Below are 25,396 nucleotides of genomic sequence, written 5' to 3'. Positions count from 1 at the left end.
TGGAGCGGTGGATGTTCTGTACGAGGTGCTCGTGGCCCTTTGGTGACAGAAGCGCACACTTTTGTCGGGGCAGGCTCAGGTTCCCTGCTGGGGACGATTCCTGGCGGTGACTGCAGACAAACGCGCCGTGTTACCTCGCGCACGAGCACGCTGTGGAGTGGAGACAGGCGTGGTGCTGGAGGCACTCTGAGTGCTGGGGGCAGGAGCTGCAGTCCTGATGCATTGCAGAGGGTTCTGACTCCACTTCTGTGTGGTTATGAAACACTGCTCAGCACCAGAGACCCGGTCTGGCACGGAGGAGAGGGTGGACAACTGCTCCGAGAGGCAGGGAGGCTGCTCTGAGAGGCAGGGAGGCTGCTCTGAGAGGCAGGGAGGCTGCTCTGAGAGGCAGGGATGCTGCTCTGAGAGGCAGGGATGCTGCTCTGAGGCAGGAATTCTGCTCTGAGAGGCAGGGATGCTGCTCTGAGGCAGGAATTCTGCTCTGAGAGGCAGGAATGCTGCTCTGAGGCAGGAATTCTGCTGCTGTCTGTGTCCTCCCCAGGGACTGGAAACAGCCACCACGCCTGGATTTCTTCTCTGGTTCCCTCCTGTGGTGTTCCCGGGGTTTCTGTTTGTGTTTTTAATGCACCGTGGACGGGATGTTGTGCTGAACTTCCCCTGGAGATTGATCTGTGCCCTTGGGGATGAGCAGCAAAAGCTCCTGTAAGGGTGTTTGAGCTGTTGCCGCTGCAGGCTGTTCCCCTCCTCACCAGTGAGTGCAGCAAACTGGTTTGTGCTCCACCAGCTGTTAAATTCCCTCTACTGCAGCCCTGCCTTGGCTGGTCCTTGTCCAGGAACATCTCCCCCCTCCCTCTGATGGAGCGAGGAGTCAGTCCCGGAGCTCTCAGGTCCTGCTGTGTGAGGTGGCACCAGCCGAGGCTCTTCGCTCAGCATTTCGTGTTCTCATGGAGTGCTGGGTGCTGCAGTTCCTGGAAGTCGTGCTCCCCTCCCACAGGGACTCAGACCAGGGGGCAAAGGCGGTGTTTGGGCTCAAATCCGGGAGCAGCTGATTCAGTCCCACCTGGAGGATGTGCGGGGTGTCTGTGTGTGTCATTTTCCATTTCCTCTGGCGGTGGCAGCGTCTGGAACGCGAGGTCAGGAGAAGCTCCGAGGGGTGCAGCTGTGCCCGTGCTGGCACTGATCTGCACCCCTGCCTTGCTGTGTCTCAGGAGCAGGGATGGTGGTGGACTGGGAACAAGAAACTGGGCTCCTGATGACCTCGGGAGACGTGAGGATAATCCGGATCTGGGACACGGATCGGGAGATGAAAGTACAGGTAACACCTGCCTGCTCGTCCCCAGCGCCTTTCCCCTCCTGGAGCCCATCCCATGGGAGCCCCAAAGCACCTGGGACTGCTCTGGGAGGAGCTGCCAGCTCCTGGAGCTCCTGCTTCCCTTCTTCCCTGCTTCCCTTCTTCCCTGCCCCAGGGTCACGTTCCAAGGTCAATAAAACCACTCAGATACTCAGGGAGAGTGTCAGGGCTCTCCTGGAAGCTGCTGTGCTGGTCTGGGAGAGCAGCAATGTTCGGGGAAGCTGAGGCTGTGGAATCCAGAGGAAGGCAGTGGGATGCAGGGGAAGGCACTGGGGTGCAGAGCTGGGCACTGGGGTGCAGTTGGATTTCATGTTAACTGGGATAGTGTCAGTCAGTGAGAGCTGTGCAAAGGGGAAAGGCGCTGCCACGTTCACGTCAGCCACAATCACGTGGAAGTTTCTCAGAAATTCCAAGGGGAAGCAGGTGGCCGGTGAGAATGGAGGCACCATGCTGGAATAAAAAGGAAGTGGAGTTTTCAAAGCCTCTCGAAATTAATTACCCTTGGATGAACATTAATTGCGACACTTTGACCCTGTGATGCAGGATAATTAAGCCTCTGTTCATCTTAATTACTTTCACGTATTATTTTTTTTCTATGCAAATTAGGGAGCGGCGAAATTCAGGAGGCGAACATCTTTTAAACGGCGATGATTAATGATTGCACCGAAAGTATCTAAAAACATGTTGTTTCTTTTTTTAATTGCAAAGATTGGGTGTTGAAATTCAAGTGATTGGAACTTCCTGACTCAGTAGCTGGGAAAGTGAGAATCAGCACAAAGAGCAGGAATAATGGAGGCGGATAAAGGTGCTTCACTCTTTGAACTACAGAAACCCACACCTCTGGAAGCACTCGGCCTGGAGCTGGAGGAAGGAGTGCTTCATTTGCACTTCTGCTGAGTGTTGCTGCTTCAAAGGAGGAGCTGGGGGTGGGCAGAGGCTGCAGCAGCCCCGGGCCTGGCGCCTCTCCCCGCTCAGAGCAGCGGCTCCAGGGGTGAATCTGCACAGAGGCAAATCCAGGAGTGAGGTGTGGAATGAGCTCCTGCAGCTCCTGCGCTGGGGCCTGGAGCAGCCTGGGGAATGGGGTGGGATGAGATGGGCTTGGGGGTCCCTCCCAGCCCAAACCATTCCATGATTGTCCTTCCTGCTTTTGCAGTGCTGCTCAGCGTTTTTTACTGGCTTTAACTGGAAGTGCTTTTCTTCCCAGCAGGCACAGGGATTGTTTTGAGCAGTTCTTTGGCCTCCAGAAGTGAGAGGGGGGAAGTGGCAGCGTGTGAGCCTGGCGCGTTCCCAGCACAGCTGTCCCTGCAGCTCCAGTGCCTTTCTCCGTGTCCCTTTCCCAGCACACGTCTCGAATGAGATTTGCTGGGTGTCCCTGGCGCCTGTGCCACAGCAGGGACAGGGGAGACACAGCCCTGCCTGCCTTGCTCTGGGGCTGTGCCAGGGCTGCAGAGCTGCCAAAGTGTCCCTGCTGGGGCTGAGGGACACCGGAGCTGCCAGGGGCCAAAGTGTCCCTGCTGGGGCTGAGGGACACCGGAGCTGCCAGGGGCCAAAGTGTCCCTCCTGGGGCTGAGGAACACCGGAGCTGCCAGGGGCCAAAGTGTCCCTGCTGGGGCTGAGGGACACCGGAGCTGCCAGGGGCCAAAGTGTCCCTGCTGGGGCTGAGGGACACCGGAGCTGCCAGGGGCCAAAGTGTCCCTGCTGGGGCTGAGGCACACCGGAGCTGCCTCACCCTGCTGGGTGTGAGGATGGGGATGAGGATCAGGATGGGGTTTTAGGGCTTGGTGCAGGGCCCTGAGCGATGTGCCCTGAGGCCAGGCCGTGGTGTCTGTGCTCCCTTGCAGGACATTCCCACGGGAGCTGACAGCTGTGTCACCAGCCTGTCCTGCGACTCCCACCGCTCGCTGATCGTGGCGGGGCTGGGGGACGGCTCCATCCGCGTGTTCGACAGGAGGATGGCCCTCAGTGAATGGTAACTCCCGTCCTCCTGGGCTCGGGGCCCCGTGTCCCCGTCCCCTGGCTCCTCACTCATGTCCCTTTGTCCCCAGCCGCGTCATGACCTACCGGGAGCACACGGCCTGGGTGGTGAAGGCTTACCTGCAGAAACACCCCGAGGGCAACATCATGAGCGTCAGGTACAGGGCTCACGCTCCTGCAGCTGCCTGCCCTTACCCACTTTGGTTTTCCCTTTAAGTTCTGTCCCTGGTGTTCCAGCAGCTGGGAGGGTAAAGCCCTTGAGTTTGGCGTGTGCTTCAGTAATTAACTCCTGCTCCAAGCTCGGCGGAGAGGCGGCAGAAAGGGGTGTGGAGCTTTCCTTGGAAGGCTGCTGGCGTGGTTTGGGGGTAAACAAGGTGCTGGCATCACGAGGTGTGTGAGGAGAAGGGAGGGGAGCAGGAGCTGGGGGATTTCGCTGCCAGCATCTCCGTGGGGTCATCTGGGAGAGGACAGGAGGAGGAAGGTGGATGGTGCATCTGTCAGGCGGGTTCCTGGGCAGGATTCCTGTGCAATTCCCTAAATCCATTGCTGCTGCCCGGTAAATACTGCGGCCAGAGCAGCAGGTACTGATTTGGCCATTAAGGAACAGCAGAACGGAATTTATTGTCGCAAAGCCACCGTTTGCACACAAAGAGCCTCTTTTTCTTGATTAGAAAATGGAAACAAAACATAATTTTATGGGATTCAGAACATTCCCGAGGCGGGGGATGGGCCAGCAAAAATGTATTAAGATTTTCAGACAGGATTATGTGATGCAGCTGCCAGATTTGTCGAGCTCCCATACTGGAGTTTTTAATCTTCCTCTCTGTAAGCTCCTGCAGCAGCTCCAGGGGTCAGGTCCCTGTGCCCAGGGCTGAGGGCTGGTAGTCCCCTCTCCTCAGAGCCATTCCAGCCTGGGAGCTGCTCCCAGGGCTGCAGAGCTCTGAGGGAATGCTGGGCTTCAAAAGGCAGCTCTGGGCTCTTCCCAGAGGAGCTGGGGTTGTGCAGCTGAGCCACCTCCCCTCCAGTTCCTCCCAGCTCCCTCTGCTTCAGCTGACAGCAAAACCCAAGGAATCAGCAGTTTGGGATCGCTCCCGAGCTGCTCCCTCCACACAGAACGTGCTGCGGGTGGGATCACATCAGTGGGATCTCGGAACTGCGTTCCCGGTGCCCCATGGGGGCGGCTGGCCCACGTGCAGCCCTGCAGCTGCATTTTGTGCCCTTTGGGCCGGGGCTGGGCACAGCCTGAGCCCGTGGCTCTGCGTTGCAGCGTCAACGGCGACGTGCGGTTCTTCGACCCGCGCATGCCCGAGTCCATGAAGGTGCTGCAGATCGTCAAGGGGCTCACGGCCCTCGACATCCACCCCCAGGCCAACCTCTTTGCATGGTGAGTGCTGCTGCTGCTCGTGCAGCCCCCGCGCTGGGGGCTCTGCAGTGAGTGCAGAGAAACCAGGGGGATCAGAGGGATGGAGCGCCAGGACAAGGGAATGGCTTCCCTCTGCCAGGGGGCAGGGTTATATGGGGTACTGAGGAGAAATCCTGCCCTGGGAGGGTGGGCAGGCCCTGGCACAGGGTGCCCAGAGAAGCTGTGGCTGCCCCTGGATCCCTGGCAGTGTCCCTGGCCATGGCAGGGGTGGAACAAGGTGGGGCTTTGAGGTCTCTCTCAACCGCAACCGTTCCATGATTCTGTGATCCCTGGAGAGGATGATTTGTCTCCACAGACATTGTTCATGGGGTGCTGTTCACTTTACTGTTTTTACCCCTAGCACAGCAGTGCAGCTTCTTTCTGTGTTTGCTGCTCAGGAGCTTTATCCCTTTCTAATGCATCACTGAGGCCCTGAACACTGGCTCCCTGTTCAGTGTTCCTGGGCTCTGAGTGGGGACCAACAGCTGCTCCACAGCCACGTGGCCTGGAGCCTGTTTGGGGTGCACTGGGTGTGTCTGGGCATCAGCTCTCCGTGTTTTCCCGTCCCAGGTGACCACAGGTCAGTGTGGTTCTGGCCACCAGTTAATGCTGTCCCGCTCAGGGGAGTGTCTGCACTCTGGCCTGGCACACAGCTCAGCCAGGGGCTGCAGCAGCAATTCTGTCCCCTGCCAGCATTCCCAGTGACTCCATGTCCCGTCCCCTCCCTTCCAGTGGCTCCATGAACCAGTTCACTGCGATCTACAACGGCAACGGGGAGCTGATCAACAACATCAAATACTACGATGGCTTCATGGGACAGAGAGTGGGAGCCATCAGCTGCCTGGCCTTCCATCCTCACTGGGTCTGTATCCCTGCTGGCATCTGGGGCTGGCACGTCCCTGTGGGAAGAGGGGGTGGCACAGAGACCCCCCCAGTCCCAGCCTGGGGCTCTGAGCTGACCCCTGAACCCGGAGGTTCCAGACACCCACACTGGTGCCGCTGGTCCGTGAGGGACACCAGGCTTTCCCAGCTCCTGAGCCCCTCCAGCTGAGCTGCAGTTCCCGTCCCAGCCCTGCGGCCTGCCTCGGCTGGGGCTGCTCCTCGGCCGCAGGAGCTGCCCGAGGTGACAGAGCAGTGCAGGCTCACACTCCCGAGTTCCAGCTCTTTGTTCACTCCCTGCCTGGGCTCTGCAGCCGAGTCTCGCTGGGGCTGCCCTCACAGCTGGTGCTGTGCAGGCAGAAACTGCACCTCAGGGGAACGGGAGAGCTGCGAAAATTAAAGGCAGGAGTTGATAAAGGCTGGAGAGAGGCAGAGCAAGAGGAGATTTTGGAGTCTGTCACAGCTGAGGGGCTCTGCAGTAGTTACAGCTGCGTGGTGGACTTTGCTCACCCAGGGAGGAGAATGAGTGGAGGAGCTGGAAAACCTGAGAAAACAATGAATGGATGGGGAAAACAGGAGGGAGTTACGAGAGTTATTTTAGAAACCTGTGGATCAGCTCATGGATATTTAATTTGTAATGGGAAGAGGAGTTTGCTCTTTAAACAAGCCAAGCAGAGCCCTGTCCGGCCAGGCCAGGTCCCCTCACTGCAGGAAATGCTCGTTTTCAGCTCAGGTATCAGCTCCTAACGAGCAGATTCGCAGTCATTTAGAGAAATTATGTTGGCAGTTGGCAGCTAATAGTGCCCATAATTTTTCCCTGTGGCTGAAATGGGTCCATAACTCCTGCAGAGCTGTGGAGAAGCTGGGTGTCCCTGCTGAATGTCACTGTCACCTGCTCCTGCCACTGCTCCACACCTGGACCTTGGAGTCGGTCACAGGAGCAGCGGCTGAGGGAGCTGGGGAAGGGTTTGGAGCACCAGGAGGGGCTCAGGGAGCTGGGAAGGGTTTGGAGCACCAGGAGGGGCGGAAGGAGCTGGGAAGGGTTTGGAGCACCAGGAGGGGCTCAGGGAGCTGGGAAGGGTTTGGAGCACCAGGAGGGGCTCAGGGAGCTGGGAAGGGTTTGGAGCACCAGGAGGGGCTCAGGGAGATGGGAAGGGTTTGGAGCACCAGGAGGGGCTCAGGGAGCTGGGAAAGGGGCTCAGCCTGGAGAAAAGGGGGCTCAGGGGGGACCTTGTGGCTCTGCACAACTCCCTGACAGGAGGGGACAGCCGAGGGGGGGGATTTGGGCTCTTTTCCCAGGAAACAGGGACAGGAGGAGAGGGAACAGCCTCAGGCTGTGCCAGGGCAGGCTCAGGGTGCACAGCAGCAGGAATTTCCCTCAGGCCTTGGAAGTGCCCAGGGGGGTTTGGATCCCCATCCCTGGAGGCGTGCAGGGAGCTGCCGAGGTGGGGATGGGGCACAGGTGGCTCTCGGTGATCGCGGCGGGCTTTCCCAGCCTGGGTGCCGCTGTGACCGTGCCTGTCTGTCGCTGTGCTCTCCCGCAGCCCCACCTGGCCGTGGGCAGCAATGACTTCTACATCTCGGTGTACTCGGTGGAGAAGAGGATCAGATGACGGCGCCCGGGGCGGCTCCGGGGCAGGGCTCCTGTACATAGAGAAATCATCGACTTGAATGTTTCGTGTTGGCTGCTGCTGCTGCACCCCATAACTTGAACATTTGTTCTTCTGACTTGGCTACTGATGGGTTTGACGAGGGGAAGAGACAATCTCCCGGTTTTGTTTTGTTTTGTTTTCCGGCTATATCCTCTAAAAGCTACAGAAAAGGAACATTTATTTTTGTTTCCAGTGGTTGGCTTCTCTGTCAGAAACACGGCTCCTGAGCTTGGAAGGACTTGGACGAGGCAACGCCCTTGCGAAGGGTCTTGTTTTAGTCTTTGTTCCTTGTTTTGCTGGAGCGTGGGCTCTTCAAGGACTGTCAGGACTCGCCTACAGCTCCACGGGACCCTCCAGCTGCTGCCAGCCCCGTGCCAAACCCAATTCCTGGGACACAGCGCCGCCCGAGCATGGGATGTGCCTGCCAGGGAGGCAGGGCAGCGTCTCCTCTGCGTGAACCTCCTCCTCCCTCCCTGCAGCGTCCTCCCCGCTGGAAGCCAGCACAGACGGGACCCGGTGGCCCGGGCAGGCGGGGATCCTGCGGGAAGGGGCTCAGGGAGGCCGCAGGGACGGGGCAGGATGTCCCACACCGTAGAGCTGCGTGCGAGCACGACGAGGGAAGAAAGGCAACGAAGATCCCCAACGTCCCAAGGAGCCTGGAGCAAGTCACCGGTGTCAGCACGTTCCAGCCGAGCCCACGGTGCCCTGTGGGGAGCCGGGGGCACCTCGGGCAGTGCTGTCCCTGTGCCCCAGGGAGCTCCACAGCCACGCCTGGGCCCAGCCCGGGCTCTGCCTGCTCCCCGCGGCGGCTGCGCACGAGCTGAGGTCAGGATTTGGGCTGCACACCACGGCCGGGGCTCACCTGCCCCTTAGGAGCCAGCAGGGAGGCACCTGGGCACGGGGAATCGCTGAGGAGGAGGAGGAGGAGGAGGAGGAAGGCAGCCGGTCGCTGCTCCGAGCAAAGCGCCCTCGTCCCAGCTGCGCAGACAAGGCCTGCTCCGTCTTCCACACCTTCCACGTCTGAACAAGGAATGTTTTGTCCCTTGGGATCCATGCTGGGGATGGGTGTGGGAAGGGAGAGCACAGCCAAAGGACAGATTTCCTTCCAGAGGTGCAGAACTGGCCAGGAATTCCCAGTGGTTCCCCCAGCCACGGGATCTGCAGGCTCCCAGCGAAGGGCTGAGGGGAATACGGTGAGGGAAGGGCTCAGAGCCAGCAAAGTGCCAGCTGTGCTGAGGGAATGGGGTGAGGGAAGGGCTCAGAGCCAGCAAAGTGCCAGCTGTGCTGAGGGGATGGGGCAGGGGAAGGGCTCAGAGCTCACAGAGTGCCAGCTGTGCTGAGGGAAGGGCTCAGAGCTCACAGAGTGCCAGCTGTGCTGAGGGAATGGGGCAGGGGAAGGGCTCAGAGCTCACAGAGTGCCAGCTGTGCTGAGGGAATGGGGCAGGGGAAGGGCTCAGAGCTCACAGAGTGCCAGCTGTGCTGAGGGGATGCAGCGAGGGAAGGGCTCAGAGCTCACAGAGTGCCAGCTGTGCTGAGGGAATGCAGCGAGGGAAGGGCTCAGAGCTCACAGAGTGCCAGCTGTGCTGAGGGAATGCAGCGAGGGAAGGGCTCAGAGCTCACAGAGTGCCAGCTGTGCTGAGGGGATGGGGCAGGGGAAGGGCTCAGAGCTCACAGAGTGCCAGCTGTGCTGAGGGGATGGGGCAGGGGAAGGGCTCAGAGCTCACAGAGTGCCAGCTGTGCTGAGGGAATGGGGCAGGGGAAGGGCCCAGAGCTCACAGAGTGCCAGCTGTGCTGAGGGAATGCAGCGAGGGAAGGGCTCAGAGCTCACAGAGTGCCAGCTGTGCTGAGGGAATGCAGCGAGGGAAGGGCTCAGAGCTCACAGAGTGCCAGCTGTGCTGAGGGAATGCAGCGAGGGAAGGGCCCAGAGCTCACAGAGTGCCAGCTGTGCTGAGGGAATGCAGCAAGGGAAGGGCTCAGAGCTCACAGAGTGCCAGCTGTGCTGAGGGAATGGGGCAGGGGAAGGGCTCAGAGCTCACAGAGTGCCAGCTGTGCTGAGGGAATGCAGCGAGGGAAGGGCTCAGAACGCTCTGTCCTGTGCTGATGGTGGCTGCAGCTCTGCCCTGGCCCTGCTGCTGCCCCTGGCACCGTGTCTGTGTGTGCTGGGGCACCGTGGCCGTGCCAGGGACAGGGCTCCTGGCCACCCCAGGGTGCCACGGGGACTCTGGCTCGGGAGAGGTCCCCAAACCACGGCTGTCGGGGGTCCCCGAGCACCGTCCCCGTGCCCCTGGCAGCGAGGCCGAGGGCCACATCCCAGGATAACGAATCAAAGGCTTTAAACGTAAAAACTACCTAAAAATCCACTTGCAAGTTACCCAAAGTTAATTATGGTCTAACAGAGCTGTGCCTCTTCCCGACCCGCTCCCGGGCCGTCGGCGGGCGTGGGGCCAGAGTTTGGGATCTCACCTAACCCGTTAACATTCACAGCTTCAAAAACCAATAGATTTTTAACTCGTATCAGTGTATTTGTGAAAGGAACGGGACATTCCTGGCGTGGTGGGAGCCGCTGCTCCTGCCCGGCTGCTCCCGCCAGGCTCCGGTGCCGCCGGATTTAAGGAATTTTAAGGAATTGGGGCAGTTGGGCTTTTACCTGAGCGTGTGTGGGCTGTGCTTCCACAGGTCTGGTGCAGAGATTCAATCATGGGATCACAGAGTTTAACCAAGGATCTGGAGAGCGTCCTACCTTAAAAGTTCACTTATCTCTATTTATTTTACAAAAAATAAAGTTTAAAAAAATATATATATTAAAAAACCCCCACACGATTGTAATGTGAGAGTAAAATGATTACAGACAAATAAATGGTTAATAAAAAATAAAGGCAGAAACACTTCCCGGTGTGAGGATCCTTCTGTGGCTGGGTGGGATTTGGGGTGCTCTGGGCCTGGCTGGTCCCGGGGAGAGGCGTTGGTGACAGATTTGTGTCCCAGCCCCGGAGGAGCAGCAGGAACGCCGCGATCCCAGGGTGCAAATCCAGCTCTGGAACGCTGCCTGCAGCCCGGCTCTCTCCGAGGGATGAGCTGGCTTGGAGAAATGGATCCTGGCGGTGCCGGGGGAGGGTTGGACACGATGGGGTCTCAGGGCTTTTCCACCCTGAACAATTCCATGGCTCTGAGAACGAATCGTTGTTGTCCCTGTAGCCCCCAAGTCCTACAGCCTCCCTCCCATATCTCCCATTCCCGATATCCTATTCCCTATATCCCACTCCCTAGATTATCCCCATTCCCTTTATTATTATTGCCATTCCTGATACTATTATCATCCCCATTCCCTATATTATCTCCATTTCCTATATTATTATCCCCATTTCCTACATTTTATCCCCATTCCCAATATGATTATCCCCATTCCCTACATTTTATCCCTATTCTTTATTCCCATTCCCTATATTTATTCCCATTCCCTATATGATTATCGCCATTCCCTATATTTTATGCCCATCGCCTATATTATTACCCCCATTCTCTCTATGTTATTATCCCCATTCCCTGTTTTATCCCCATTCCGTGTTTTATCCCCATTCCCTGTTTTATTTTCATTCCCTATTTTATCCCCATTCCCTGTATTTTATCCCCATTCCCTATATTTTATGCCCATCCCCTATATTATTACCCCCATTCTCTCTATGTTATTATCCCCATTCCCTGTTTTATCCCCATTCTGTGTTTTATCCCCATTCCCTGTTTTATTTTCATTCCCTATTTTATCCCCATTCCCTGTATTTTATCCCCATTCCCTATATGTTATCCCCATTCCCTATATTTTAGCCCCATTCCCTATATATTACCCCCATTTCCTATATTTTATCCCCATTCCCTGTTTTATCCCCATTCCCTATTTTATCCCCATTCCCTGTATTTTATATTTTATCCCCATTCCCTATTTTATATTTTATCCCCGTTCCCGATATTCCCGTCCCCAGCGCGCCCCCCAGCGGCGCGCTCCCGCCGCTGCCGCTCTCGCTGGCTGCGCGTTGTGCGGGGCCGGGCCCCTCGCGGCCGCCGTCGGGGGCGGGCCGGGCCGGGCCGGGCCGGGCAGCAGCGGCCATGGGGAACCTGTTCGGGCGGAAACGGCGGAGCCGCGTCACGGAGCAGGACCGGGCCGTGCTGGTGAGCGGGGGGACACCGGGCCCTGCTGGGGAGCGGGGGGACACCGGGCCCTGCTGCGGAGCGGGGCATGCACCGGCCCGGCTCCGGGCTGCCCGTGGCCATGGAGGAGCTGGGCTGGGCTGAGCGGCCCCGGTGCTGTCGGTGACACGGCGGGGAGAGACCGGGCGGGGCAGCGGCGCTGCTTGAGGGCTCGCTGGAACTGTCAGGGCCGAGTCGTGACCCTTGTCCGTCCCTCTGTCCGTCCCTCTCTCCCGCAGCAATTGAAGCAGCAGCGGGACAAGCTCCGGCAGTACCAGAAGCGGCTGAGCCTGGGGCTGGAGCGGGAGCGGGCGCTGGCCCGGCAGCTGCTCCGGGACGGCAAGAAAGAGTGAGGGGAAGGGGAAGGGGTCACCCAGGGAGGGGCGGGGGCGGCAGTGCCACCTCCAGGGTGGCACCGGCAAGGAAACACCGCTGGATCGTAGGGGTCAGAATCCCGGAATGGTTTGGGTTGGGAGGGACCTTAAAGTTCCTCCCATTCCACACCCCCGCCATGGCAGGAACACCTCCCACCGTCCCAGGCTGCTCCAAGCTCTGTCCAGCCTGGCCTTGGGCACTGCCAGGGATCCAGGGGCAGCCACAGCTGCTCTGGGCACCCTGTGCCAGGGCTCCCCCACCTCCCAGGGCAGGATTTATTCCCAGTATCCAATCTGCTCATCCTTGCTCCTCACAGGAGCAGGTCTGGGTTGCCAGTTCAGCTGCACACAAGTTGGCCCCCTTTAGCGAAGCACAGAACAAAGGTGGCTTTGATGGGATTCCTTTGGGCTTCAGCTGCTTCATCCCTTTCCCTCCCTGTGTGTCCCTCAGGAAAGCCATGCTCCTGCTGAAGAAGAAACGGTACCAGGAGCAGCTTCTGGATAAAACAGAGAACCAGATCAGCAACCTGGAGCGCATGGTGAGCCAGGCCCTGGGCTGTTCCGGGTGGGGAGCCCTTGGATCCCCTGGAATTCCATCCCAACTGGCAGGTCCTGGCAGGGGTTTAGCCCTCTGTCCATGGGCAAATGTCTCCACAATTGTACGTGTGCCACGATTTTCCCTGGAGACGCAGCGTGGTGCGTTTGGAATCTGCAGGTTCTCCCTGTTAAATGCGTGCTTTGGGAATTGCTGAAACGTTACTCACAGCGCTGATGGCTGCACTGGGGCCTTCCTGGGCTTGCCCCAGCCCTGTTGTTTCAGAACTGGATGTGTTTGGGTTTGGGGAGGTCTCAGCTTGGGCTGGCAGCTGGAAAATCCGGTGAAATCACTTCAAGGGCCGTCGGACCTGCTGGTGCAGCCGCCCCTGCCGAGCTTTTTGTGTGGCTGTTTCCTGCTGCTGCTGCCATTGACAGGACAGAAAGGGCTCCACTGATTCCTGCTCGCAGCTTCTCTGGTGGTCCTGGCAGCCTGGGTCTGCCTAATAATGGCAATCATGGAATTACTGAGGTGGGAAGAGCTCTCTGAGGCAGTCGCTGCCAGGGCCACCACTGTCCCCAGCTGCCACATCCCCAGATCCGTTAAATCCCTTCAAGATTCAGCCTGTGCCAGTGCCTGGCCAAAGCATGACAGCCTCTTCCCTTTCTCCTTCCCACCCCAGGTCCAGGACATTGAATTCACCCAGATTGAAATGAAGGTCATCGAGGGCCTGAAAATAGGCAACGAGTGTCTGAACAAAATGCACCAGGTACTCGTGGCTGTGGGGTTCAGAGGGGCCTGCCTGGAGCCGCCTCCCTGCAGGCCCCTCCCACACCTGGATTTTGGCTCTGCCCTTCAGGTTATGTCCATAGAAGAAGTGGAAAGGATAATAGGAGAAACCCAGGATGCAGTGGAGTACCAGAGGGTACGTACACGAGGAGCTGGGAGCAGTTCTGCTCTGCACAGGGCAGGGCTGGCCTTGTGTCCAAGGGCCACCAGGCTGGGGATGTCATGTCCTGCCCTCTCTCCCACAGCAAATCGACGAGCTCCTGGCTGGCAGCCTGACTGAGGAGGATGAAGATGCCATTCTAGAAGAACTAAATGCAATTACTCAGGTGGGCTTGATGTTTTTGTGATTAGAATCTATGTTTTTAGGAAGCTGTTTATAATAGTGGTTAAAGTACCCTTTTCCTGCTCTCAGAGCTCAGTCTGGGGGGAAATCTGGGCCGTTGCCACCCCAGTGTTTGCCCACAGTTGTGGCCTGGGACACGTGTGACACATCGTGTCTCGTGTCCTTGCAGGAACAGTTGGAGCTTCCAGAAGTTCCTTCGGAGCCGCTCCCGGAGAAGATCCCAGGTATGTTCTCCTTGCACAGCTTTTTTCTCGTGCTCCTGTCCCCTGCAACGGTCTGAGACCCTCTCCCAGTGTAAGTGTCTTGCAAAATGGGAAGGAACAGCAGCTGCTGCAGGGTGACAGGCCCAGCTGAGCCCTCGCTGCACAGGACCCACAGCTCCGCTCTCTGTTCCGTCGGCGTCTGGTCGTTCCCTTGGGGAGCAGATGTGACATTTGCTGTCCTTGTCACATCCTGTGCCTGCCCTGAGACTCCTCGTTCCATGGGGAGGCTCCACAAGGAATTCCTTCCTTGCCTGAGCCAGGCAAGGCTTCCTCCCACAGCCCCGGGCCGGTCCCTGCGCTGTGACGGGTATTTTGTGGATTTGGATTCACCCTGAACAACACCGGATTTCCCTGAGGCTTGGGATGACTTGGAGCTCTTCCCACCTCACTTCCCAAGTGGTTTGGAACCAGCTGGATGAGGATCACTGGAGTCCCACAGTTCCAGGACTGCCAGACACGAGCTCCACACAGCTGATGGTCCCTGGGTGTTCCTGGACAATCCGAAGGCCCAGTGGATGGATTTGTGTGGGAGTGAAGCTGGGAAGAGGGAGATCTCACTGAGGTGACCGAACAGGCGCTGCCTGGCAAGGAAGGAGCCCACTGGGGTTCATCAGGTGTCCGTGCTGAGGAGCTGAAAGAAGACCCGGGCCAGCAGAGCCCTGAGCTGCCACCCACAGGAGCTGGACCTCCCTGCTTGTGCCAAGAGGAGCTGGAAGAAGCCATTTCCCTGTGTGGAATCTGCCCAGGAGCAATCTGGGATGTGGGGAATGGGGCTGGTTTCCTTGGAGCTTGTTTACTCCCAAACAGGGCTCGGGTGTCAGCATTGAGGCCAAACAAAACACGGCCCGGGGGTGTCGTGTGCGGGCTGAGGGCAGGGCTGGCCCTGCTCCTGCCCAGGCTCTGTCCCTGGCTTTGCTGGGCTGGGCTTGTTCTGCAAGTCTGTAATTCTTCACTGCTGTGAAAGAGGGCTGTTTCCACATGGGGATGTGGGATTATTTATAACCAATTTCTCTTAGTTCAGGTGCTGTGCAAGCATTTGCTGCCCTGCAGAGTGGACTCTGAGCCCTGGATCCTCCTCAGGAGACGGCTGCAGCACATTTGCATTCCCTGATGCTGTAACAAATTTCTTTTCCTTCCACAGAAGTGTCACCCATCAAGAACAGGCCAAAGCCAGAGCTGGTGGCAGCGTCTTAACTCCCAGTGCTGGGGATTCCCCCACGAAACTTTCACCCTGGACAGTTTGCCCTCCCAGCGTGTGCTGGGACAGGCAATGCCTTGGCAGCATCCCAGCTGTGCTGGGTGGATTGTGGAGCAGGATTCCCTGCGCAGGGTGGGGAACCTCAGCTGATTATCGCTCTTGTATCAAGATTATTTTCTAGTGCTTTCTTTTTTTGTAACTTAAATTCCAAACTCACTCAGCCGCGCTGTCTCGGGATTAAACAGCAACTCTTAAGTCATCCAAAGCCAAATTTTTCTCTGTAGGTTTGATTCTGGTGGCCAGCCTGCCTTTGCTCTGGCCAAACCCCAGGCACTCCCACGCTCAGGGGGACAGCGGGCGAGCACGAGCCCCGTGCAGCTCTCGGGTGTCCGTGTCCCTCTGTCCCTTCTCTCCCACTTCCGTCTGTGGAGGGGCCGTGTCCCTGTCCGGGCTGGGCAGTGCAGGAGCGCTCTGGGCTGGGCTCAGCCCTGGCTCGTGCAGAACCAGCCCCAGGGGCTTTGATCTGGGCCAGGCTCAGCCTGGGTGCTGGGCCCCGCTCCCGCTCTGGGCGGGCACAGCCTGATCCGCTGTGAGCTGAGGAGTCGGCCCCAGGCATGGCCCCGGAGCCCCGCGGAGCTGAGCAGCCCTGGGCTGGCAGAAATCACCGGCAGTGCCACCGAGGAGCTCGTGCCCACGTCAGGAGCCAGGATTCCTCCCTCGTGGGCTCTGCTCCAGCGCCAGAGTTCGCCTTCAGCAGGATGTGCTGACGGATCGCAGGACTCTGCTCCAGCTGCTCCTGCTGGACGTTTCCTCGGGGGCTCGGACGCTGCACCGGACACAGGGCCTGAGGCTCCAGAAATCTCCTCTCCAAAGTGCTCTGGGGCAGCTCGAGGGAGCCCCATCCCCTCTGAGGACTCGCTGGGACGCTGAAGGGTCTGGAACGTGCCTGGGCAGCCAGGTGCTGGCAGATTTGGCTGCTCTTGGAACGAGCTCACCTGCCAGCTTGCAGATGCTCTTCAGGACGCTGCAGATCTTTATTTATTACGTTCTTGAAGCCACAAGCCCTAATCTGCGTTTCTGTGACAGCAGAAGGACCAGAGAGTCCTTGGAGACTTTGTGGGGCCGTCGCTGGGGTTGTGGGATCTGGTGCTAGACAAACAGTGATCCCAGGGTCGAGAATGCTCCCCGGTGGCGCTGGGCCAGCAGCAGCTCTGGGGGGAGTCGTGCTCTCTGTGTCCTGTCTGTTGTGTTCCAAAGACTGGCCAGGACACCCTCGTCCTCCTCGCGTGTCCCCAAGGCAGTGGGTGCCTCGGGGCCGCCCCATCCCCGCTCCCAGTGCTGTCCCTAGCTAATGTTCCTTACCAAGCCCCCAGTCCCTGGGCCTGTGTTTGACAGCCGCACGCAGTGGTGTGTCAAAGGCAGCCGCCGCCTCTGGAGCTGCCCGGGGCACTGGTGATGCCAGGGCATCTGGTCCCCGCAGCCGCTGTTGGGACAGGCAGCTCCCCTGGATCCCCAGAGGATTCTCCTCTGCTGCCGGCGGTTCACTGTCTCTGCTCGGTGCCGGCTGTGCTGCAACGCAGCCCGTTCCCACCAGAGAGAGCCTTGGATTCACCAGTGCCGCGCTGGCAGCGGCATTCCTGGGCAGCGCTTTTCCCCGGGGGCTCCTTCAGCCCGGTGCCAGCCGCATGCTGGGCTCTGAGCGCCCCCGATTCGTCTGCGTTCACGGCAGGAGGGTCTGGAGGGGATCCGTCCCGGGAGAGCTTCCGCTGCCGGTGCTTTGGGAAAACCCTGTTCCCTGGGACTGGCATCGCCCCGGGTTGGGAGAGGGATGAGGAGGCCCTGCTGCAATCCCTCTGCCCCGGTTTTTCTCCTGAGGAGAGCGGAGCCAGCCCTCCCCAGGGCCGCTGTGCCAGGCTGGGGGTGCTGAAGGGGTTAATGCAGCTCCTGCCGTTCCTTGCCGCAGTGGAGAGGCCATTTACTGATCCAGCAGGAAAGTTGGGAGCAGATTGGCCGCAGCTTCCTCTGCTAATCCCTGCCCCAGCAGCTTGTGCGGGTCTCCTTGGGAGGAAGGGCCGGGAGCGGGCTGTGACCTTGCGCTGCGCTGTGACAATAGTGACAATAAACCGGCTCCAGTGGTGCCACCGACTCCTCTCCCAGCCTCGTGTTTGCACAGGGAGTGTTTTGGACGAGTTGCCTCCCTCCTCCCTGCCCTCCTGCGAGAGATGTGGGCAGGAACTTTCCGAGCAGGCTCCGTGTGTGACACAGTCAGTCCTGTTCGGTCCTGTTTGCCCGGCTGGCCCCAGGAGGTGACGGTGCTGGGACAGCCCTGGCACGGCCCTGAGCCAGGTACGGCCTTTGAGAGCCTCTACCCAAACCCTCCTTGGGTTACAGCGAGGCCACAGTAGGGGATTGGTAAGAATTGCTCTGCAATTGTCAAGCTGATCCACGGCCAGCCCGTGCCCAGGCTCAGGGCTCCCACGGACGTGTGGCTCCCTCCTGAAGGACCGCACCGTCCCGTCCCGTTTTTCCTCCCTCTGTGGAACTTTGTGCTTCATCTCCACGGCGTTGTCCAGCCAACACCAAGTTTGGAACGGGGCCTGGGGACACCCCACGCTCGCCCCAGCGCAGGGTGAGGCCCCACCTGGGATGCTCCTGAGCCTCTGGCTGTGCTTGCACAGCAGCTGCTCCCCCGTTACTCTGGATTTACGTCTCTCCTGCTGCTGGGAGCAGCGGGATGCCCCCGGATCCCCCCTGCCCGCGCCAGCCGGACCCTCGGCGGCGGCTCGGCCCCCCCGGGCCGTCCTGCGGGGCCCTGGGAAAGCAGCTGGGCCGAGTTTGGAGTGTTTAATTAGCGCTCCCCGTGCCCCTCGGCTGTGGCAGCGGGGTGGGAGCCAGCTCCCGCCGGGAGGGCTGCGCACAGAGCTGTTCCAGCTGTGTTTGAGTTGGCCAGATGTTGAGTGAGAGGAGTGCGGAGGCAGCGCTGCTCGTTGTTAATTTAACCCTGGAGAACAGAACAAACCTCACGCTCCTGCCTGGCTGCCCCCGCAGGGCCTGGAGCCCTCCCTGGAGCCCCGGCACGGCCCTGGCCCCTCTCCGGGGAGCTTCTGGCCACCACTGCCCAGGGCAAACCGGCGGTGCAGGCACAGCACGTGTGACAGTGACGGGGAACTCAGCATTCCCAGCAGCAGTGACTCCTCCGGGATCTCTGTGCAATTCCCAGCTCTGCTCGGTGCTGGATATCCTTTAACGTGGTCACGGTGGGATCCCGGCCCCGTGCCGGGGAAGGGGGAACGAGGAGCTCTGCTGGGAGATGCCCCTGTTCCATGGGGACTCTGCCCCATCCCATGGGATCTCAGAGCCTTGTCCAACGCCCCGCGCCCGGGAGCGAGCTGTGAGCCCGGGGGAGCAGGGATTCCAGCGTTATGCAGGGAGGGTGCCTTTACACAGACTCCTATTCCCTCTGGTCCGGGAGGCACTGGGCCCTCCCCAGCCTGTCCGTGTGCCCGCAGCTGACAGGAGCTGGGCAGGGGCCGGGAGCTGCCTCCCCTCCCCTGCAGCCTCTTCCCGGCTGCCAGGGAATTGTGTAACGGGAGGCGGTGGCAGAGCCCTGGCAGTTTCTATGCCAACACAGCTGGATGGCAGCGCTGCCGGGGAGGGGGGCTGCCAGCCCTCCCCCAGGACAGCTGCACAGCCCCAAAACAGCTGCACAGCCCCCAAAGGGCTGCGCCCCAACACGGCTGCACCCCCCGACACCTTATCGCGCTCCGCTGCCTCCGATGTTCCCCGGAACAGCCGCGGACAAACAAAACGGAGCCGGGAGCCTCGCAGGTGTGGGATCCGCTGGGTCCTGCTGCTTTTTGGCACCTGGGGCTCAGAGGCCCCAGGGGTGCTCCCTGTCCCCCTCAGCTGCCACCCCAAGGGAATGAACTCACAGTGTCCCCTGTCCCCACCCTCCCTGGCGAACCCTGACTCAGGACAGGACACAGTTTGGTGAGGATTTTTCTGTGGGAAGACAGAGACAGTGCTGAAGGCAATCTTGCCCCCCATTCATTGCAGCTGTGTTAATTATCCCAGAACAGCCTTGCCCTCACAGCTCTGGGTGTGAGAGCAGAGTGAATTCGCTGGGAGAGGAGTCAGCTGGAGTCTGCTGGCAGTGCTGCGAGGAGGAGGAAGGGACAGAAGGGGTGGGACATCGTACAAGGGACAGACAGGGTGAGGTGGTCGTGGTAGGGACAGGAAGGAGCAAGCTGGAATTGCAGAAGGAAGAAGAAGAAGGAAAGAAAGAGCCAGAGCTGTGTGGAGCTACTCATGGGGCTGCAACATAGAAAAGGTATGAAAGAGTTTCAGATAACGTGGGACTGATACTTGACGCCCCTTAAAGTTTTTAAAGGAGCCCTCTTGAGTGCTGTGGCCATCTCAATGACATCTTTCATCCTCCTCCTCTTCGTTATCCACACCCTGAGCTTGCCCTGCCCTCTGTGGGGGTCCCAGGGGTCTGGGTGCCTCCCACACTCGGGGGCACCACCGGGGCGCTGCGTTCTGCGCCCGAACCCCGCAGTGCCGAACGCCCCACCCCAGCTGCCCGCTCGGACACACGGGGAACCGACCCTGGCTCCTTCCCTTTCCCTCGTCCACGTTCTCAGTGCCCCGGTGTCACGCTGAGTCACCAGCAGAGCAACAGAAGAGGCTTTGGCAGGGAACAAGCCCAAGTTTTGATAGTTGGACTGTGGGAAAAAGGAAAAAAAAAAATCAGCGCAATTTCCTAATTAGAGCAGCGCTGGGAACAAAGCGGGTCTGTCGGAGCGCGGCCGGGAATGTGACCTTTGCTGGCTCGCGGTGCCAGACGGGAGCTGCCGGTGAACGGTGGTGCTTGGCAGGGCTGCAGCGCCTCGGCAGAGCCTGCTCTGACGCAGGAGCCGCAATTCCTGCTCCCGGGGGGCTCGGGCCCACGGCAGATGGGTGGAAGGAGCGCTGGGAGGTGGCGGCTGTCCCCGTGTCACCGCCTTCGCTGCCCCAAAGGGCCCTGGCTGCCTTGCCCTGCCGTGGAATGTGGCTCCTCCGGTCGTGGGTGTCCCCGAGGGCCAGCGCTGCCGCGTGATGGGTGTCCCCAGCCCGTGTCCCCTGCCCGTGGCTGCCACCGGGGCAGCGCAGCAGGGCGATGCCAGGCCGCTCCAGCCCAACGCTCCGTGATTAATTAGCGACAGAGGAAACGAGTGGAGGCCGGTCCCGGGGCTGTGCTGTGAACGGGAGGAGCCCCGGCCCCGTGGAAAGGTTGGAGGTGCCCTGCAGGGAGCTGGGTGACCTTGGGGCTGGAACAGGAGCGCGGGGAATTCGGCACCGTGGCCTTCGGGCCCAAGAATCCCCATTGCTGGGATGGGCCACAGCTGTCAGAAGTGGCTACGGGACAGAAGAACGTATTGGAGGGGGCTGTGGGGCTGCCACCAGCAGTGCCAGCTGGGGGGACACGGGCAGGGGATGATCCTGTCCCTTCTGCCACCTCTCTGTGAGTGGCTGCTCCTTGCCAGGCCGGGCTGGGCAGGGGGGAGGCGAACCCCAGAGCCCCCCAAGGTGCCCAGAGCCCCCAGCAGCACCTCGGCTCTGCCCCGGACGCTTCCCCGAGCTCAGCAACGTGATGCAAAATCCCATCATGCCAATTATGCAAATCGCATAAACTATTCCTGTTATTCCGAAGGATCCCCAGAGAGCTCCTTAGCGCTGTAATTCAGCATTACTCACTCGTGAAACAGCGCTGGGGCAGCTGAGGAGGGCCAGGGCCTGGGGCTGTGCCCCAGCCTGGCAGTGAGGAGCACCCAGAGTGTTTGGGGGCTCCCCAGAACACAGAGCTCTGCTCCCCCAGCCCCTAGCAGGGCATGGCAGAGGTTGGGCTCGCTGTGGAGCCCTGCCCAGCCCACAGGGATGGGGCACGGATGTGTCTGACCGTCCCAAGGCCGGTGCCAGCCCCGCTGCCCCTTCCCCTGGTCCAGCAGCCAGAGCCCCCTGCATCCCTCACTCCTTCCCAGTCGGTGCCTCCATCTTCCCCGGCCCCAGCACAGCTCCGCATCCACGGCGCTTTGTTCTCCCACCCACTCCTTGTTTCCTCCGCCATCCCGGCTCCTCCCTGTGCCTGCGCTCCCCGGGAGAGCCGAGGCTCCTCCTGAGCCCTGGCAGGGCACGGGTGACACTCGGGGGACGCGTGGCAGGGCTGTCCCCCCGGCCGGGACGGGGGAACCAGAGCCCCAGGAACGCTGCTGGCACCGGGAGGGTCCCGGACACCGAGCAGCCCCAGTGCCCACGGGATGCGGGAGTGGGAGCAGAGGGGTCGGGGTCCCTCCGGGAATTGCCATCGGTGCCCCCAGGGATGAGACCCGGTCCCCTCACCACGGGCAGGGCCAGGTGCTGCGAGGCAGAGAGGGACACGTGTGTCACCTCAGGGAGCAGAACTGTCCCCGGTCCCTGGACGCAGCACCTTGCACTGCTGGGGGTCTTGCCCAGAAGCTGCTTCCAATGGGATTAGGGAAACCCTGGGGTGGTGAGAGGCCAGGTGCTTTGTTGTGCCTCAGTTTCCCCTTGGTGGAATCGTCCCGCCCCAGTTTGTGAGTCCCACCCGCCCAAGTGTGAGGCGGGAGCTGGGAATTGCTGGGTCCAGCGCCGCAGCCTCCACCCTGCAGAGTAAGGGCCTGAATTGCTCATCCCTGGCTAATCCCCAGTAAATGGCTTTGCGGGGTTTGCCGGTGGCGCTCGGCGGGATCTGACTGCTGGGAGCTGCTGGCACACAGGGAACATCTCCAGCCAGGGACAGTGCTAAGTCCTGACACCCTGGTGATGCAGGGACCAGCACCGACAGCGACAGAATCGTGGAATGGGCTGGGTTGGAAGGGACCTCAGAGCTCGTGGGATGTTCCGCTCGACCAGGCTGCTCCAGGCCGTGTCCAACCTGGCTGGAACACTTCCCGGGATCCAGGGGCAGCCACGGCTTCTCTGGGACACCCATGCCAGGGCTCCCCACCCTCGCAGGGAGGAATTTATTCCCAGTGTTTAACCCTAAATCTCCTCACTGTCAGTTCGAGGCACCGGCTGGGATCCTGGTGAGCTACGTCTGCGCTGCCAAGGGGAGGCTGGGGCTGAGTTTGGGGGGATGCTCCAAGACCTGGCTACTGCTGGGGGGTTTCTGGCCCAGCTCCCTCATGAGGGGCTCAGAAGGACGTGGGGGGACAGTCTGGAGTTCAGGAGGGGCCCTTGAGGAAGGCAGGAGACAGAACTGAGTGAGGTGTTCAGAGAAAACACGCCCTGCACTCGCAGGGGGTTGCTTTGGCTCAAACCCACCTGGCCCATTCCCCAGTGACCCCCAGATGTCAGAAAAATCACGTTGAGATTATTTTAGAAATAAAAACTTCCTGACACAGTGCAGGGAGGGCTCGCAGTGATGTCAGGGCTCCGATGGAGACGCCATCTGCCCCGGGACCACGGGACAGGCGATTCCTGGGAATCTCATTAGCACGGTGACACTCGGGTACAACACCTGCCCTGCTCGGGCTGTGCAGGCACCGAGGGCTGGGTGGGCTCAGCCCCCGCTTCAGCACACACTGAGAAGGAGGAACAGAGAGCCAAGGGCTGCCGCAGAGCCGGAGGGAATGAGTGGGCAAACGGATGGAGATGGTTTCTTCGGCCTGGTCCAGTTCCCTGCCTGGTCTCCCTGCTCTGGCAACGCCAGGAGAACCCAGTGACCACCTGGAGCAGCTGGGGTTGGATCTTCCTCAGGAAACTCCGAGCATTTTCTCAGGGGCTGTGACAAAACCCAGCACTGGTGCCACGATGGTCCCTCTGCTTCCTCCTCTCGGTGCTGGCCGGTGACACATCCCGCTCAAACGCACCAGGGATTCCAACCCTCCTTGATTTCTCCTCTCTCCGTGTCACCGGAGGCTCCCCGAGGCTCCGAGGATGTGGCAGCTCTGGGTGACCCCGCAGTGCCACGTTCCCCTCGCTGGGCAGTGACGCAGCGCCCGCCGTGTCCCTCCCTGGCGGCCGCCGGGGCGGCATTTCGGGAGCAGGGCCAGCGTCCCCAGGCTGGGAACACGGAGGGGCAGCTGGCCAGGGCTGTCCCTGCCCTCGGCTGTCCCCGTCCCGGCCATCGCTGCCCCGTCCCCACCCTCGTGACCCGGCCGGGAGCGCTGGCGTGATGCCACGCTGGTAATTAAGAAGGAACCTAATGAAACTTCGAAAATAGCACAATTTCCTCCCCACACCTGCAGCCGAGCGGGGTGGATTACATAAGTTTTTGTTGCCACAGCAACTTGGCTCCACCCGGGGCTGGAGGTGGCCGGTGCCGCGTGTGCCGTCGCCCCGGGGAGGGCTCGCTCTCGCTCGGGGATGCGCCCGGGGCTCTGCCCGCGCATCCCACCGCTGTTCCCAGGCTGCCGTGGCGCTTCCCCACGCCGCAGCCCCGCGTGGACGGAGCCGCCCTCGAAGGGCACGGCGGGGATTCAGGTGGATCCCACGGGGACTCCGGCACCATGGTTACCCTGGGCACGCTCCAGCTGCCGCCGAGCCCCGGGGAGTGAATCACCCTGACAAAAAGGCGGCGAGCAGCAACCGGGAGGGAAAAAATAAATAAATAAATGAATATAAAAAAGGCAATCAAAGCAAATGCTACGGCACGAGGCAGCGGCAGGTTTTTCCTGCTGAGAACTCCCGGGGTGCTCGGGCACCGCTGCGGGCCCTGGGCAGCCCGGGGTGGGACACGGCAGGAGCCAGTACAGGGATCATCTGTTATGGGTGGCTCCGGCTGCGGGGAAATGAAAAGCCGGGCTGCTTCAGCCACGGAGCCGCTCTGGGAGCGGGGAGGTGTGAGGGAGAAAGGCTTTCAGCGCTCAGATTCCAGGGGAAAAGGAGAAGCAGAGCACAGGAAGAAAGTGGAGCAGCTGTCTGCGAGCAGGCCTAGATGGAAGAGATTCTCTGAGGGCTGTCCCAAAAGGCCTCTTTTATTATCAGAAATTACAAATCCTTTTATCTTCCTCACCAGAGGAACAGCTTGTTTGAATTGCTGGGCTGTCACACTGGAATTAGATGCAAGAACCCCCCACATCCATGACGTAGCGAAGAACTTACATAACGTAACTAAAAATAAGGTGATGGAGATGCAGAGGGAGGCACTCTACTCCTGGATTGCTCTTGAATCCTTCACGGGCGCCGGAGAGCCAGAGGGGTGCTGGTGTCTGCCTGGGGGAGCGGCTCCCGACAGAGCCAGCTGCGGCCCGGCCACGTGGGACGGGGAGGGAAAGTGGCACCGTGGTGCCCCAGCAGGATGCAGGCTGCCAGGCTTCCCCCTGGGAACAGCTCGGTGCTGCTCCCAGTCCCCCCGCTCCCACAGCTGCTCCCTTTCCTCAGCCCCCGCAGGAAAGGGTTAACTGGTCACTCCAGAAACACAGGAAAAATCCTTCTGGGGGCTGTAAGTTCTTCGCTGTGCCCTGGAGTGTGGAAGCTGTGAGGCAGAAGCCAAAATGGGACCCCAATGCAGCCAGAGGGAGCAGCTGCAGCCGGTGCCCTCCTGGTCCGTGCCAGGGCTGGGAGGGAGAGCGGGAAGGGGAACAGCGCCTGGAGGTTTGGGACCAGGGTATCGACCCGGGCTCCTTGTTCTCGGAACTGGTGGATGTGATGGAAAATAACACAGCTGCTTAACTGTTTCGCTGCTCCTCCTCGCAGCAGAGAGGAGGGAGAGGAAGGCTCGGCCCAGGGGCATGGCCTGGCTGTGAGGCTCCGTTTAACTGCAGGTCACCCCGCGGGGAGCGGGGCAGGGGACAGGGCTGGGGACACCAGCTCTAGCGCCTGCTCCTCGTGCCCCTCAGCACCTGGGCAAGCTGCTGCTGTGTGCCCCAGGGACGGGAAGGATGGGGATGCACGGCTGGGATGGGACGTCCCACAGGGACCTGGCAGCCGGGAGCCCTGGCAGGAGCCTCCCATGGGAATCCTGCTTCTCCTGGCTGGTGGGACAGCCTGGGGACAGCCTGGGGACAGCCTGGGGACAGCCAGGGGGAGTCCCTTGGCTCCTCTGCTCTCCCGGCCTCCCTGGGCGATGTGCACCCTCCTTCCCAACAGCCCACAAACCACAGGCTGCTCTCCCTTTTCCGACTGCTCTTCACCCATCTGCTCCCCACAGCACGGCTGGGGATGGAGCACGGCCCCAGAGCGGGGTACAGCAGTGATGGGGGTACAGCAGTGATGGGGGTACAGCAGTGATGGGGGTACAGCAGTGATGGGGCACAGCAAGGATGGGGGTACAGCAAAGGTGGGGGTACAACAATGATGGGGGTACAACAAGGATGGGTACAGCAAGGATGGGGTACAAAAATGATGGGGTACAGCAAGGATGGGGCTGCAGTGTGGGACAGCTCAGGGGTGTGGGACACTGCGAGAGCTGGGGTGGGGTGAAATGGGGGGATAGTGTGGGGTCGTGGGCT

The 25,396-nt window shown here is 60.3% G+C and overlaps 2 protein-coding genes across 5 annotated transcripts in view; both read left to right on the top strand.

The window, feature by feature from the left end:
* Positions 1-9,288, top strand: part of RPTOR (regulatory associated protein of MTOR complex 1) — a 99,127-nt gene extending 89,839 nt beyond the window's left edge. For all 4 annotated transcript variants that reach the window (XM_040081459.1, XM_040081458.1, XM_040081460.2 and 1 more), the window contains 6 exons: positions 1,209-1,315; positions 3,193-3,320; positions 3,397-3,483; positions 4,593-4,709; positions 5,460-5,589; positions 7,151-9,288. In XM_040081459.1, the coding sequence (XP_039937393.1) occupies positions 1,209-1,315; positions 3,193-3,320; positions 3,397-3,483; positions 4,593-4,709; positions 5,460-5,589; positions 7,151-7,219 (638 nt within the window). In that variant the 3' untranslated portion in view covers positions 7,220-9,288. The remainder of the gene's footprint in view (positions 1-1,208; positions 1,316-3,192; positions 3,321-3,396; positions 3,484-4,592; positions 4,710-5,459; positions 5,590-7,150) is intronic.
* A 2,036-nt stretch (positions 9,289-11,324) lies between these two features.
* CHMP6 (charged multivesicular body protein 6) lies at positions 11,325-15,213 on the top strand. The gene is made up of 8 exons (XM_040081484.2): positions 11,325-11,422; positions 11,680-11,789; positions 12,266-12,353; positions 13,032-13,118; positions 13,209-13,274; positions 13,384-13,464; positions 13,651-13,705; positions 14,886-15,213. The coding sequence occupies exons 1-8, from the start codon at positions 11,360-11,362 to the stop codon at positions 14,936-14,938; spliced, it is 603 nt and encodes a 200-aa protein (XP_039937418.1). The 5' UTR covers positions 11,325-11,359; the 3' UTR covers positions 14,939-15,213.
* Positions 15,214-25,396: the final 10,183 nt, after the last annotated feature.

The sequence above is a fragment of the Hirundo rustica genome, chromosome 18 (genome assembly GCF_015227805.2).
Source record: "Hirundo rustica isolate bHirRus1 chromosome 18, bHirRus1.pri.v3, whole genome shotgun sequence".
Classification (NCBI taxonomy): Eukaryota; Metazoa; Chordata; class Aves; order Passeriformes; family Hirundinidae; genus Hirundo; species Hirundo rustica.
The sequence above is the reverse complement of the archived record's forward strand: the minus strand, read 5'-3'. Positions and strand labels throughout refer to the sequence as shown.